This window comes from Berghia stephanieae, chromosome 5 (genome assembly GCF_034508935.2).
Source record: "Berghia stephanieae isolate SIO BIC M18660-M18661 chromosome 5, UCSD_Bste_1.3, whole genome shotgun sequence".
NCBI lineage: Eukaryota > Metazoa > Mollusca > Gastropoda > Nudibranchia > Aeolidiidae > Berghia > Berghia stephanieae.
This window is the reverse complement of record NC_088364.1, coordinates 43,689,014-43,705,696: the sequence shown is the minus strand read 5'-3', so window position 1 is coordinate 43,705,696 and position 16,683 is coordinate 43,689,014. Positions and strand designations below refer to the sequence as shown.

At 36.3% G+C, this 16,683-nt stretch overlaps 1 protein-coding gene across 1 annotated transcript in view; it reads right to left on the bottom strand.

Annotated features, from left to right (window-relative positions):
• The window catches only part of LOC144974145 (chitinase-3-like protein 1), a 45,305-nt gene extending 30,519 nt beyond the window's left edge, over positions 1-14,786 (bottom strand). Inside the window, exons 1-5 of the mRNA XM_078917052.1 lie at positions 14,714-14,786; positions 6,822-6,883; positions 5,566-5,752; positions 2,926-3,178; positions 98-222 (exon numbers count right to left, since the gene is read on the bottom strand). Of these exons, the coding sequence (XP_078773178.1) occupies positions 98-222; positions 2,926-3,178; positions 5,566-5,752; positions 6,822-6,867 (611 nt within the window). The 5' untranslated portion in view covers positions 6,868-6,883; positions 14,714-14,786. The remainder of the gene's footprint in view (positions 1-97; positions 223-2,925; positions 3,179-5,565; positions 5,753-6,821; positions 6,884-14,713) is intronic.
• Between the last annotated feature and the right edge of the window lie 1,897 nt (positions 14,787-16,683).

Below are 16,683 nucleotides of genomic sequence, written 5' to 3'. Positions count from 1 at the left end.
ACTATTAGTGGTATTTGAAATTATTAGAGTAGGTAAATGGCATTTTTCCTTTCAAGGACCCCCCCAACCCCCATCCCCAGTAAACCGAGGCTCCTACCTGGCGAGAGCAGCTAGTTCGTATCCATTGTCTATTGTATCTTTGCCAGCGGGGAACGCCCCTGTTAGTAAAAGGCGGGGTTTTCCAGATGAGGCAGCATCGCTTTGAAAAACTTTCATCAGTTCCTAGAAATCAAAGATAAAATCATATTATCAATAAGCTTAATTGGAATTCTAAAATATTGATTCCTTTTTTCCCTTCTATTCTATTCTATTCTATCCAGAATTTATTGATATAATTTTCAGTTTACTCAAACCCTTTTCATCAATTCCAAATTCTTAATTATGACCTTTGGCATTTTTAGAATTAAATTAACTTCACAAGGAGCTTTATCATCCACCTAAACATCCCACCACATAAGATCGCAAATAGGAAAACAGTTATGAGTACAATACATAAAAATCAATAAGCTTGTATTGCGCAATATCCACTAAATTTACTCAAAGCACTTTAAAAAGCAGATGTACAGTCAGTAACAATTTAGTTAGCACGGCAGACATGTTAGAATGTGTCATGTTTGCCTTCAGTATTCTCTAGAGGAAGAGAGGAGGTGATGGGTGATAACCTCGTAGCCAACAGCAACACTTAACATGAAGGACGAAACATGACGCCTATTAGTAGGTGATATGACTTTTTTTTCCTCGACAGAAAAAAACATGTTAATGGCCATGTACTAATTTTAACGGTGAGTTAGTGTGAGTAAAGAGCCTTTTCCAATGACTCATATATGCACCACTAAGAGCGGGACTCGAATTCAGGACCTTCCAATCCGAAGTCGAGTGTCATACCACAATAAGGCCACATAGCCGCACAGTAACAATTTTGTTAGCACGGCAGACATGTTAGAAGGTGTCATGTTTGCCTTCAGTAATTCTCCAGAGGAAGAGAGGAGGTGATGGGTGATAACCTCGTATAAATTCACAAACTTCCAGGGACACGTCATAATTTACCTTTAATCCTAGTCAAAACGCCACTTAGTCTCAGAGCGGAAACAACTGAATTTTTGGCCAATAACTAACAACTATTCAAATCAAGTCCGTTTTCACACTAAAACAGAGTAGATAGAGTTGCATTTGTCGAGTTAGAGACCTTATGTTAGATTACTCAAAGGTTCAAACCCTCATAAGAATTCTCTCTCTCTCTCTCTCTCTCTCTCTCTCTCTCTCTCTCTCTCTCTCTCTCTCTCTTTCTCTCTCTTTGTTTTCTTTATAATTTATTTATTAGTGCTATGCGTGTGGGAAAAATACTCATAAAACATCTGCCAGCCACATAACATGTACCAACACACAAAATTATATGTAACCTTTAACGTTTATAGTCCGATTGATAGATTTAGTGAGATTAAGCCAATAGACTGTGAAAACAACAACAAATATCTGTGTGACGTCATCTCCTAGCTCCATCTATACTTGTCTCTTCTCCCTCCCTTCCTCTCTCTCTCTCTCTCTCTCTCTCTCTCTCTCTCTCTCTCTCTCTCTCTCTCTCTCTCTCAATATATTATTTCACGTACAAATACTGAGGGTCATCTCCAAAGTACCGTAAACCGACATCTTCAAACATTCTTCCCATAGCAATAACCGCCACAAAAAAATAGCACCACATCATATCAATATAAATACGCGGCACCCGTGAGAATATCCTGGCTTAGTTGTTGCTTGTGGTCAGCCCCATCAATCACGATGTTGCTTACACAAACATGTCTGATACAGACAATATTTTCTAAAATAAATTACTAACAATCATTCCCAATGCTGCATTCTTCATACCTACGTTGTTTCGCAAAGTTTCCTGACAGGGCAGAATTCTCTCACGGTATTTTATTATTGGCGATTAAAATCACCCTAGGCTTCTTGTATGTACTGTTGCAAACCTAACCATTTCTCCTTACGTTTAGCTTCTCAGATATTGAGCATTTAGCGCGATATTAATTGTTTGCAGTTATTTGTGACTCACTGAGTCAATATGGTATTTTTGCCGGGGTGAACAAGAGGAAGATAAGAAAGTCAATGTAATAAGAATTTTTAAAATTAAGATTATTACACTTTCAGATACTATATTCTCTCTCCTCAGCAAAAACAGAGTTGTGAACCCAGTTTTCACCGTGAAGTTCCCGAACACAGAACTGAATTGAAAAGGTTGGTTATATTTATCATTTAAACTAATCAGAATTAATGAACTAAATCCAATTACATGAAATTGAGGTGTTGTCACCTAATACCAAAATACACCACATGTCTACCTCACATGCATATCGCAGTAATCAACCGTGCACTTTGAGGGAAACTTGGGTCTATTGTTGCATTTGGAAACCATAATGGTTGTGTATATTTGAATTAACAATTCTATGGAGATATTTGATAAGAACATCGGTTGTTTTTAAATCGAAACAGAGGAAACTATGTAAGAAAACGCATTGTTTACATACTCTTCAGACGAAAAGAGTATCTACCGGTAACACAGTTTAATCACGTGTTCCAATCACGAAAATAGAATGGCGTTGAAAGTCTATCCATAAACATAAATAAATTTATTGTCCAAACTATAAAAACAATCAATAACAAGAAATGATAACCAGAAATACAAAACAAACAAAGAAAAACCATAAAATACTTCAGAGACCGACAGAATAAGATCCCCCGCCTCTGGTCGTGTTAAAAAGACATATAGAAGTCTCGGGTTTATGGCATTTAGACATGTTGAAAGTCATACTCTTTTGGTATGTGAAGTAACAAAAATTATGTTCAAAATGTGAAGGAAAAAAAGTATTACCTGTGTGGTTAGACAACTGATAGAAATAATTAATACATAATATAAGTATTCAGCCACACCTGCATAAGAGCTAAAAAGTTTTGTTTATCCTGAGGCGGTGATCCTCTATCTGCCGGGTATTCCCAGTCAATGTCAAGGCCGTCAAAATTCCTTGACCTTAAAAACTTGACAGCCGCTTGAGCGAAAGTGTTTCTGGACGACGGCGACTGCGCAATTGTGGAGAAACCGGAACTTCCTGCGTTATATCCTCCAATGGCTAACAAGACTTTGAGCTTTTGGTTTTGGGTTTTGAGATTCAACATTTTTTCATACCTGCAAGATAGAAGATTACATTATGACCATTTGACATTGTAATTAATAGATGTTTTCTTTCAAAAAAATTGTTATTGAATAAGTCAATTTTTTCTTTCAAAATATCACTGTATAAAAAAATTACCAACTGAGACATTGTGATCTCTCTTTTTTCAGTGTGGGTATGTGTAATGTGCTCAGCGCTGGAAGGCTGCTATTCAAAGAGCTCTTAAAAGTAGTGCATTTTACGACTGTTTTAAGTGTTATTTCTATATCGGACAATTTTTTTATATTCAGGGGATTTCTTATGACTTTATACTGCTTTTGACGAAATTTTGACGTTGAGCGTTTCAAACTCGTGCGAAATGAAACAATCACATTGGCCACGTGGAATAAACGTACTTTGAACCATTTGGTCAAAATTGAAAACGTTATTCAAGAAATGAAAAAGTTCCAAATTAGCATCCTTGGTATCGAATTTTTGTCTTCATTTTCATTTATTATTCTTATCCTTCTCGTTGACACTCACACCAAATGAACGATAGAGGAGTGGCTGATCATTCAGGTTTACCTCTGAAGTCTTGTTGTTGCACGACGCAAAAAAAAAAAAAGAAAAAAAGAAGAAGGTTTGACCATGCAATATGGCATTTTGATAAGTCATCTTATTAGCTGAATATCAAACACATAGAGCCAAAAATTTTCATCGTGTTCTAGCTTGTTGGATTCAGAGAAAGATGTAGTTTTTTAATGATGCACTTTATTTGTTGGTGACTAATCTCACTAATGAATTATAGCGGTTGCAAAAGTTGTCCGTTTGTTCTTCTGTTCAGTATATTTACGGGGATTAAGATGTCATTAGGACTTGTACAATAGCTACTTTCAGCCAAACAGATTAGGTGACCTACCAATTATTGAGCATTTAAATAAATGCTTTGACACTGTGATAATATTATATAGAATTCATTTGTAAAATTGTACATATTTTAAACCACGCCGGTGTCTAAAATCTGTGAAATTGTAACTTAAGAGACCTTGTGATTTCGGCTGGTAAGCACATTGTTGACCCTGCTGCCTGAACGTTGTATTAAGTCTGGGTCATCTGGATGCTTACATTTGAAGTAACATATTTGTTAAAACTAATGGAGAACCCGCAATATTTACAGAGAAATAGAGGCTATTTCGAACAGCCCCTCGTCTATTTTAATTATTATACCACTGTATTTTAAAAAAAATTAAGATAGATCGAGACGAATCTTTTGAGCCATCAATGATAAAATCGGTCCGATGATAAAGTTTGTAGGTGTGCGGAAATGAATCTAGAATCAGGGTGGTCAAATGGAAATTTCTAAGGCAAAGGTCAAATTAGAGGCCGATCATTATGCCCAAGCAGATATTCTAAATAACCATTTAAGTCAATGGGTAATAGAATTACCCTTAATTTTAAAAACGTTTGCAAGTTACTACGATATCAATCTGTAAAAAATAGTTTATAATTTTATATTGATTTCCAGGGGTTCTGCGTTTGTTGTAAAAAAAAAAAAAATTACATGGGCTGTACGAACGATGTTATCCACCAACCTTATTCTCTTAAAGAACAGAAAAGACTTGGTTATGAGTTTCCTTTCTCTTATGAATGGTAGTGATATTATTCTTTCTTAAAGAGGGAAACATTTTATATTTCTGATTATTTTAACTTTAAATTCACGGTTTGCTTTCCGGTTCATCCCAACACAACACAGATTTGAGGGTATGAGTGACATATTGATAGCAATGATATCTTCCCATTCCAAATTGAAATGGGTGGTCGAAATTTAGAATAAGTTGAAGAATGAAAGTCCTAGAGGTTTAAGATAGACGTATAAGGATTGACAGTAGGCTTACATACATACAGACGGATATATATATATATATATATATATATATATATATATATATATATATATATATATATATGAGTGTTGGTGGGTACTCGTAGGTACGAAAGTACTCAATAATGATGGTTAGAGCTAATATAAAATATAAATTGTGACTCACATTATATGGCTGAGAGGTTCGTTTCTGTGGCTTTATTCTACGTCCTCAGTCGGCGTAAGACTGAGGACGTGGAATAAAGCCATAGAAACGAACGTCTCGGCCATATAATGTGAGTGACAATTTATATTATATATATATATATATATATATATATATATATATATATTATATATATATAGACAGATAGATAGATAGATAGATAGATAGAGAGAGAGAGAGAGATAGATAGATAGATAGATAGATAGATAGATAGATAGATAGATAGATAGATAGATAGATAGATAGATAGATAGATAGATAGATAGATAGATAGATAGATAGATAGATAGATAGGATAGATAGATAGATAGATAGATAGATAGGTGCTTACTTACATCCCCGTGCTCCAAGTGGTGGAGTCATCGTTCCACTCATAAGGCCTTATACCAAGACCTGACGGAGCAGCGAATGCATACATGATATGAGTACACAGATTGGGGTCCACGTCCTGGGGTAGAAACTTCCCTTTGCCATTGCGGTACTGAGACCAGTTTGTGTAGTAGCAAACAACACGTGAGGCGTCTGAGGATTTAACAGGAGTTGAGATTATATTGTAACTGTTCTGTGAATTCCTTTTCCTATTTTTTTTCTTTATTTCTCCTTTTTTAAAAAGCTAAGACACTAGTGGAGAACCCGCATTATTTGTGGGCAATAAAGTCTGTGGGTGTTCGCAAAAGGATCTGGCAACAGGACGAACAGATGGCAGCAGCTTCTAATGGTGCTCACACTACTATGTTATGACGATCGACCCAATCAGCAAATTATTTACCGCACTCGTGCACCGTCGCAAACCCACAAGGAAGCTTCGTCTCATTACACCGTTCAACTAGATGTTCTGCGGTTTCGGGCTCGTTACCATTGATCAAACTGAAGTAGCCTTTTCGCCAATTCGCAGATCAAACCTCTGATGTCTACATCAGATATAAGCGGTCCATTTGCCATTTTATTTCGGGTTGATCAAACCTCTGTTGTTAGTTCAGAGGATTGATCATCTGGTTTTGAATATACATTAAATAGACCAAGAAGAGCTGCTATTGTATTTGAAAAAAAAAAAAATAAAAGTACGTCAAACTAGACGCCTGGGTATGACTCAAAAACTTTTAAACTCGATCTTTGATTTCATTTAAGTAAAAAAAAAATAGAGCGCTAGTTCGAATACTAATCAATTAATCGTTCCAGCAATACTAGCTTTAATCATAATGATGTCATTAACAAATTTAATGCAGAGCTTTAATAACTAAATGGGTTTCCCCGGCCACAGTGTACTCTTAGTCTCGATCCCTATCAGAGTTCAGTTAGAAAATACATTAAAAATTTTAAAATTTCTTTTTGCAAACCAACAATATCTTTTATGGTGAATACACGATTTGAGTTAGCCTCTTCAACTAATCTCAACGCGCTTTACTAGGGTTCCCAAGCTAACAACACTTAAAAACGTAGGACGGGAAATAACGCATGTAAGGACTCAATCCTTTATCCCTCTTACAGTGATACTCAAACCACTGACTTACAAGTCAGAAGAGCCCAGTGCCAAATCACAAAACCATATACTAGTTACACATTGAGCGTATTATATTCGTGCTTTACTTACCGATGGCCGAAGCAACTATGGAAATAATTAGTAAATGTAGCCACATTCTGTACAATCCACAGCTGAAATTAAAAATTAGTAAAACTTTGATTTATCTAATAAATTTGCTTCTTGCCTTGGGGGAGGAGGGGGGGGGGGGAGTTGGTGTTATTATACAAACAATAACCCTGGCTCGAGTCCCACATCAGACGAGGCGATTTGATCCTAGAAAGATTCAATGGCTATTTCTGGTAAATTGCCCGTTAATAAGGAAGAAAAGTCGTGACATCAAACCCTCTACTCTCTTGGGTTTTAAATCCTTATAACCAGTCCTCCGGAGTACTAATAAATAATAAGTTACATAAAGGTCGCATATAACTATTGCAATAACACGATGTATATGCAGATTGTTAGGATTACGGGACGTAAAAGAGCGAAGATGTTTGACCTTTATCGACCACCAGCATTTATTTAGGCTAGAAAATAAGATATCATCACTCTGAAACCAGAGAATCAATTACACACGGTATGTATCCAGTCCTCCGGAAGAGTGGTTTTACTACTATTCTATTCCAATGAAATAGGAACCAGTTTTTTGACGTCACACTTTTCTTCCATTTGAGTTCATGAGATAGTATAGTGGTAGAGTTCTCCTTCCACAAACATAGGGACCGATTTTGATTCCGGTTTCAAACCAGATTTTATCTGATCATTCTGGCCATCCAGTACTATTGGATAAAAATATGAAATGCTGTGTATGAAATAGGCTGACAGATTTTTTTTTTAAATTGATCTTTTATATTGCGTAATATCCACTACACGTGCTCAAAGCGCTATTATGTAGGACGGGACATGACGCCTGTTAGGCGATATTCCACTTTTTTCGGACAGACACAACGCTGTTAACGGCCAGGTATTCATTTTACACCTGAGTACGGTGAGAGAATGTGAGTAAGGAACATTTTCCAAAGACTCAGCTATGTGCCGAGCGAGGCTCGAACCCAGGACCTTTCGATCCGAAAGCGAGTGTCATACCACGAGACCACATAGCCGTGTATGAAATAGACTGACTGGTTTTTGTTGTTTTTCCAATATTCTTTCTTGTATTTTCCTTTCTGTTTTATCTCGCACAGTTTCAGATCTTTATCTTACACCAGTGCCTGCTCTCTAATTCGTAACAATGATTGTGTAGCTGGGTCTGCAAGTAATTTGCGGGAGACTGGCGTTCTATCCGAGCAAGGAATTGGTGCTATGCGTTGAGGAAAATACTCACAACATCCAACAGTCGGATATTACGTAGCAACACATAAAACTGTTTGTAACACTTAAACGTTTATAGTTGATACAATTTAGAGAAATTTAATCACCAAACTTGCCGTCTAAAAACAATTACAAAGAGCCGAGTGACATCTATTGTGTTCCTTCTATAGAAGGGTCAAAATTGACGTCACTCAACCCTTTGTTTTTGTTATAAGCGTTTGTGAGTAGTTATCACTAAATTCTATCAAGCAGACTATAAACGTTCAAAGTTACGAATAGTTTTGTGTGTTGGTATGTTATACCCGGCTGGCGGATGTTTTGAGCCTTTTGGGTAAACACATAGCATCAATTGCTACTGCAGTCCATTTTACATTTACATAATAACCCAATGCGTCAATATGGTATTAGATGTTGGAATGAATGCCAAGGACAAAAATTGAGTTTGAAGACAAAATTATCAGAATTATATAGCAAATTTAAACTTTGCAAAAGTTTAAGAGACAAAACTCCATCTCATCAATTATTGCATTTAATTTTCTAAGCATATAATAAGATCTGAAAAGGAGTGTAAGAAGTAGTGTCAGACAAAGCAGAGACAAGGAAAAAACTATCATGAAAAAAAATAGCCGGCCTCGGCTGGGGATTGAACTTCGGACCTCAGAAGAAGAAGAAGAAGAAGAAGAAGAAGAAGAAGAAGAAGAAGAAGAAGAAGAAGAAGAAGAAGAAGAAGAAGAAGAAGAAGAAGAAGAAGAAGAAGAAGAAAGAGAAGAAGCATTACAAGCAGCATGTGTTATAGCAAAATCAATCCTTTTTTTCCCTTTAACTCACCAAAGTGATTACCAGATGTAATATCTTTGATAACACCGGACACACCTGACAGTAAAATTAATGTTTGCCGAAAGAGATGATTGCCGTGAATCGACAACTTGAGTTATGTCAATGGGATAAACGTTTTGAGACAAAATGTAAATACTGCAGAGGTATTAATTTTCAATATAAAATATAAGTAACTGCAAGGCTGCCCTGAACCCGTGAGCTCTAAAATCTAAGACTTCTCTTTCCATACACGAACAAAAACGCTTATTTTTACAATTTGTCCTGAAAACGTTTAATTCATAAATATTTGTAGGTCTAGGTCAATCGAGTAAAGTCACCCAAACTTGGTAAAAATTCTTAGACCTGACAGTCTGACACTCTCGGGTTTAAGAATATGTGACAAATTTGATGACTTTTTAATTTTCAAAAATGTGTTTTGTTAGTGCAATGTAGTATTGACTAACAGTTTCAATCATAAAAAAAATATAATTTTATAAAATTCGGATCCATTCAATCGAACAACGAAAACTATCTTTTGTAGTATAAGTGTTTGATGGATTTATAAATTTGTTTTCTTTTTTCGATTGAATCAATTTGAGCCCAAACCGTCCCTTGTCATTCATTTTGTTCTTTTTCGGAGTTTCATTTAATTATGAATGTTTATCATTCATGTTTGTTCGATACTTTTACTACCGTACTCTGAAAAAACACGTTTTTAATATTTTAACCAACATTTTTAAAAAGCAAAAACAATCGAACAAACAAACAAACAAACTCGCCCTTTAAATATATCGATCTATTAAAATGACCCTCGTCTTTTCAAAAATCTCTCAATCCTGGGACACGAGCGTTCTGGTCCAAATTAGAATACGTGTTTGTTTGTTTGTTGTTTTTTTTTTTCTTTTCTTTTGTTTTTTTTTTTTTTTTTTTTTTTGGGGGGGGGGGGGGGTCTTTTTGTTTCAAAGTACGGCAGTATAGTGCCAAATGCATAATATCATGGCCTCTTATGTACTTACCTCTGCTTGAGACAGTCGTTGAAAGATGAACAGGAAAATAATCGGATGAGTATTTGTCGGAAATGAGATTCACGTTTCTTTGGAGGAAAACAATTGGACGTTTTAAATCTTGTATGGCACGTAGTTGCATTCAATAATATAAACTATTTTAATGAAATTCGTATCAATGTTTTCTGAGAGATGTTACAATTTTAAGGAGAAAAAATCCGGCGCAATTCAAATGAGCTCAAAATTCAAGTTAAAAACAGTAATGTATATTTTGTTGGTGGCAGTTGTTTTTTGTTTCTATAATATGAGTTTGAAGATGGTTGATGATTACCAGGAAATCATAGCTTTCATATATTCCAATGGAATTTAGATGTAGATTAGTGGTCACTGTTATGTTAGTAGTCGTTAAATCTTAATAATATATACTATTTACTTGAACGAATAAAAGAATGATGGTCTGTGGTTAGGCGGGTCATTCGTAAGTTTTTATGAGATCTCTCGGTCATTCAACAGTTATATAGACCAGGTCAGACCCTCCGTGACGTCATTTACTGATAAGAAACCAAATTTACATTCGAGGGAGAATTGTGGTCACTGGACTTTCTTTGTATCTGGCAACTCGCCTCTACATTACACTTGGCTTTAACCCTTCAATTGCTGGAATCATTTTCTGTCAAACTGTAAATATTTCTCCAGACGTTTACACTGTTACATAAACCCACAAATTTTCACCAGAGAGCATCAACCAAGAGCCGACATATTGAGGAGCGAATAGAATAGCTGTAACTTCCCCAAGTGTGAAAACAATGATTTTATAATAATATGGCGACCATTTAGAATAAAATCGATCCCAGCATGTGAGGGGTCAAATTGAAGGGATAATGTGGAGGGAGAGTCAATCTGGTTCTATTTTTTTTAACGTGATGTCAGAATCAGGTCTTCATTGTTGCTGGTTTTGGTGGCGGTGACGACAGCTACAAGCCACTCTCTACGTTCACGTCTTTCTTTCTCCATTCTAAATTGGTTTGTGTGACAAAGGATTGAGATATTTAGGTACAGCTGCTGTGATAATATTATTATCATAATTATAAATTATTGCACATTGACGTCAGAGTGAAATTTATAGAAGTAGCAGAATTATCTTCCGTGGTTCATGGTTCAGCCTGAATTCCAAACGCAAGAGGAGGGATTTGAACGGAATGGGATTGACGGAAAGAAGGTGCAATGATGTACATAATATTGCGGATTTCAACGCATTCTCCACGCTAAATGCGTTTCGAGACGCTTAATGTTTAATTCCCCGACGGGTACATAAGGAATTAAATGCGTATTTATTATAATCCTAGACACCAGTCATGTATCCATTAAATACAGCAACAATAATCAAACAAAAAGACAAGAAGACTTATCCATTACTTTTTATAGTCAGGTGCAGCCCATTAAGTGTGCAATTTGTGGTCTCTTACAACTGTCATTTATCACGTAACAGAATAGAATCAAAATACAAAACAAAACAAACAAAAAAAAAAACAAAAAACAAATAATCTTCAGCTTGAAAACAGCACGATATGCATTTATTGTCCTAAAAGTGATTTACACTTAACATGTAGACCAAGACATCACGCCTAATGACATTTTACATTTTTTCGACGGTTACAACGATATCCCCAATCACATACTCATTTTACCCATAGGTAAGGTGAGAGAAAGGGAACTCAGCTTTGCAGGTTACTAGCGTACTGTCAAAATTACTAGGAACTAATTGATACAGTCCTTTTAACGCTGCAGAAAACGGATTAATCTCCAGCTCCATGGGTCCTACAGCTAAGAAAGATCAGTCTTAGAATACAACAGTCTATCACCAAAACTTATTCGCTAGGTGGATGTTATAATATGCCTATTTGTTTTAAACTGTTCAAAAGTTTGATTAAAAAAAAAAAAAACGATAAATACCAGCTTGGATATAGTTCAACTTCCTCTAAATATGAATAACCGCCTCAAAGCGGTGTAATGTCAGGGATGCTAAAGACGAAATTCTAAGCTCGCCTTAAAAAATTGAGTTAAATAAATGCCTTTTAGGGAACAATAGTAAGATGTCAAAATACTGGTTTCAATCTCTTTGGAAGTGTGAAATCAGTCTTCCGGAGGAATAGCTACTGTATCTTGTGCAACTGATATTATGGTTTCAGATTCTGGTATCTTATTTTCTAGCTTAAATAAATGCTAGTCTTCAATAAAGATTATCCATCCTCGCTCTTTTACGTCCCGTAATCATAAGAATCTGCCTGTACATCCCGGTACTAAAATGATTATGCCACAGTCTGACTCAATATTTAATTTATTCATATTTAGTCCTCCGGAGGACTTGGTTACACGCTTCCAAGGACTTTTGAGCTGGAGCAGAGGAAGATGTGATGGCACGACCTCTGCTTCCCATTGAAGAGGGTGATTTTAATTTCCTAAACTTCATGAATCTTAAACATTTAAAATGTTATCATTTTGACTTAAATCTCAATTCTATCCATCTGGCTCATTCCGACATAATACCGGTCACAAATGTACTCAAAGCGCTTTAAAGGGAGTCCCAAGCCAACAGCAGCAATGTAAATGAAGGACGAAACATTCAGACTGTGACGCGATACTATCATTTCTTTTCGACAGAGACAACACTCTTAACAACCAGAGACTCATTTTACACCTGAATGGTTAGAAAATGTGAGTAAATGGCCTTTTCTCCCTACTCCGTAAATACGAGACTCATATATCTGTGTTGTATTGATGAATTTTGTGACATATGAATTTAGTTCATTTGGAGTAATATCCATCCTTTAGCAATATTGTTTACTCGTGAGTTGTCCTCATCATGGTGTCACAACAAAGGGACAAAATCTGGGCCAATCGTATTCTCCTAATAGGGTGACGATTCCAATAAAGTGATTCCTCAATAAACGGCTTACATTGCACATTACAGTTACCTCTGTTCGAATCAACCATTTTATCGATAAGACTTTTTGAAAAAACGGATGAAAAGTATCAGGTTCCAATTTTTACTTTGACGTGACGTAAGCATGGAGAAGTGACGTCATATCCCGGATACTAATTTCTTGTAGGGCTTTTCTACCGATGATAATGTATAATTTTTTTTTTACTTAGCATATATATTTGCAATTTCGCACCGAGACCGTTGGAGCGCTCGGAGCAAGTTTGTAACCCCAATAGCAAGGGTGGAAGAATAATGATTTACGATTTTTTTTCAAACAATTTCAGATTTATTATTTTTTCCCAATCATTTATCCCTCTTGTCGTCCCACTCATTTTGGTTGAAGAGAAGGCTTGACGATTTAATCTCGGAAATGGTGTTTACGGAAATAGATCGATGGGTGTACGTTTTCCCACATTTCTGATTTATTATTATTATTATTATTATTATTATTATTATTATTATTATTATTATTATTATTATTATTATTATTATTATTATTATTATTATGATTATTATTATCATCATCACCACTAGTATAGCTATAGCTGTAGCTGATAATGTTATCATTACAATAATTGTTATCATCATCATCATCATCATCATCATCATCATCATCATCATCATCTTCATCATTAATGTTGTCATCGCTATGATTAGTTTTCACTATAGTCATTATCATTTAGTATAAATGCCACTATTGGTTGACAATACTATTTGTGTATGTGTGGGGAGGGGGTCCCGATAGCTCAGTTGTTAGAGCACTCGCTTTACACGCAAAGGAACTAAGATCGATACCGGGTGCAGTCGAGATTGTTTTCCCCCTGTCCACACAGCAGTAAATTGTTAGCTGGGTCTGTTAGATCTGGCGGAACGTACTTTGCGATAAACTAGCGTCCTGTCCGAATGGTAGCAAGAAATTACTATTGTCCGTTTCACGCTATAGACACCGGGGAAAACCCGGCCCCATGCCTCTTTTACAACTCTGAGAGACTATTACTATTATTGTGTATGATAAACACGATCTTTATTATTTAAATATCATCATCAAAGTTGGAACAAGGTGATGCACAGACTTATTTCTCTTGTTGGGTTAATAAAGTTCATCTCATTTATCTTATCTTGTCTAAAACCAATACAATAAATGACAATGACAAAGAGAATGGCAGTTGTGTGGTTTGAAGGAAGTGGTTGCACAAATAAAGACATATCCTAAAAGATGACATGGTTAATATGTAATCTAAAATGCCTGAACACATCCAGGCAGCACTTGTTAAGTATACGCATAGATACGTAGTTGTATAATCTGACAGGTTGTGTGTGTTTTTTGTTTTTTTTTTAGTTTGTTGTTTGTTTGTTTGTTTGTTTTTTTTTTTTTTTTTTTTTTGGGGGGGGGGGGGGGGTAGGGGGGGGGGGGGTTGGCCAGAAAACTCGTATTTCAAATATCTACCTTTGAAGATCAAGGTTTGTGATTTTTGACATGATGAGGGTCATTTAATCAATCAAAATTTGAAGGACGAGTCCTCTGGCCAAAAAGAGGAAAAGGAAAATAAGAAGAAGAAGGAGGAGGAGAAAGTGAAAAGAGTGGAGGAGAGAGAGAGAGAGAGAGAGAGAGAGAGAGAGAGAGAGAGAGAGAGAGAGAGAGAGAGAGAGAGAGAGAAGGGTTGTGGAGGATCAAAGGAAGCAGAATAAGAGAAAGATTATGATGATGTTGATGATGATGCTGATGACGACGACGACGACGACGATGATGATGATGATGATGATGATGATGATGATGATGATGATGATGATGATGATGATGATGATGATGATAAATCTAACAATAATAACCATAAATTACAATAACATACCAGTCAAGAACAGTCCAGAACACACAGTGGACAGACAAGATACCTCTTCTGACCACTGGCCATCATCGAAAGGAACCATTGGTACCATCAACCGTTCATGTTCTTGTTGTCCTCTGTCGTTATCTGATTGACCATGTCGTGACCACAAAGCAAGCAGTGGCTGCTTGATTATAGACAGCACATGCTAAAGCCTTTTCTGTTAGAGCGATTGAGTCCTAATCTGTATTGCGTTACGGCCATTCATTTCTATCACTGTCTGTAATGCATAATTGTCCATTGTTGTGTGTATGATGGCATTATTATGTAATTAAGGAATCGCCTCAGACTATAATGTGTTGTCTGCTGGTATCCCAGGATTTCATTTCAAGACTCATTCTCCTTCTCAATCTTCTCCTCCTCCCCAACCACCACAACCTCCTGCTCTTCATCTGTATATTCTTCTTCTTCTTCTTCTTCTTCTTCTTCTTCTTCTTCTTCTTCTTCTTCTTCTTCTTCTTCTTCTCTTCTTCTTCTTCTTCTCTTCTTCTTCTTCTTCTTCTTCTTCTTCTTCTTCTTCTTCTTCTTCTTCATCCTCATCATCAACAATATCATCATCATTATCATCACCATCACCTACTCTCAAACCTTCCTACTCCACCCACTCCATCTCCAATACTCTCCCCATTCTCCTTCTCCTCCTTTTCCTCTCCTCTTTCTACTCTCCTCGCATTTCCCGGTAATCAGGTAATCACGAGGCTTCGGGTCAATTAATCCCCAGCCATGGCAAGATTATATATTTAGGATTTTTTGTCTCGCAATTGTTCTGCTTTGTCTGGCACTGTTTCTTACACACACTTTCATAGTTATATTTTCATATTTAGACATTTATGTGGTACATTCCTACAAATTCAACATGCTTTAAGCTTCACAAATAAATAACAATGTGAAATTGAATGTAAGCTTTAATTTAAAATACGAAAACAGATAAAATGAACGTTTCGGGTTTCCCATTTATCAACAAAACAGGATAAATGAAACACTACACGCCACTAACACATTATCTCATTCGTCTGTAGTGTTTCATTCATCCTGTTTTGTTGATAAAGGGCAAACCCGAAACGTCCATTTTGTCTGTTTTCGTATAGTTAATTGAAGCTTACATTCAATTTCATATTGTTATTTATTTCTTCGAGCTTCGAGCAGCAACATTTGCATTTAATTCTTCCTACACTGCTTTTTCCAACTACAAATGTCCACTTCAAATAGAGTCGTTTTAGGCACCTTTACCAACACTTTTATAATTATATCATTCATTGTTTATAAGTCATAGACCAACGTGTATATTAAAAGTCAGATATCCCAAATTGTTATGGGCTTATTGTTGTAATTGTTACAAAACAAGATACTCTGTGCCACCGACGCCACGGAAAAGTATATTTTACCAGTTAAGGGACCGAACCGAAATTCTGTGTTTCATTGTGTAATTATAGATCGTCTGTGGACCAACCCCCCCCCCCCCCCCCCCCCCCCCCCCCCCCCCCCCCCCCCCCCCCCCCCCCCCCCCCCCCCCCTCCTGGGAATCTGACACTTTTGGTCTATCAATGAACAAGGTAAATGTTTACCACCCAAAAGGAAAAACTGTTTTATCCGTTTGACAGGGCACATGTATTACCCTATAAAAGAACTTTTTTGTATTTAATTCAAGAGGCTGTATTTTAAGGTATATTATCTTATGTTCCAATGTGTGTTTAGTTCAGTTCGTAACTTATAGTATGTGCTTGAGAACTGACAAGTGTCGAGATCAATGGAAGATACTACCCTGTAGCAAAGCACACCAAATGGCGTGTGTTAATATTATTTGGTAGAGTACGTTGTTAACTATCTTCTTCCGTGCCATGTTGTCAGACTCTTGGTTGACCCGCTTTCTATTGTTTGTTTGTTTATTTGTTTGTTTTGCACTGAAACTTTTACAATATCATATGTCACTATCC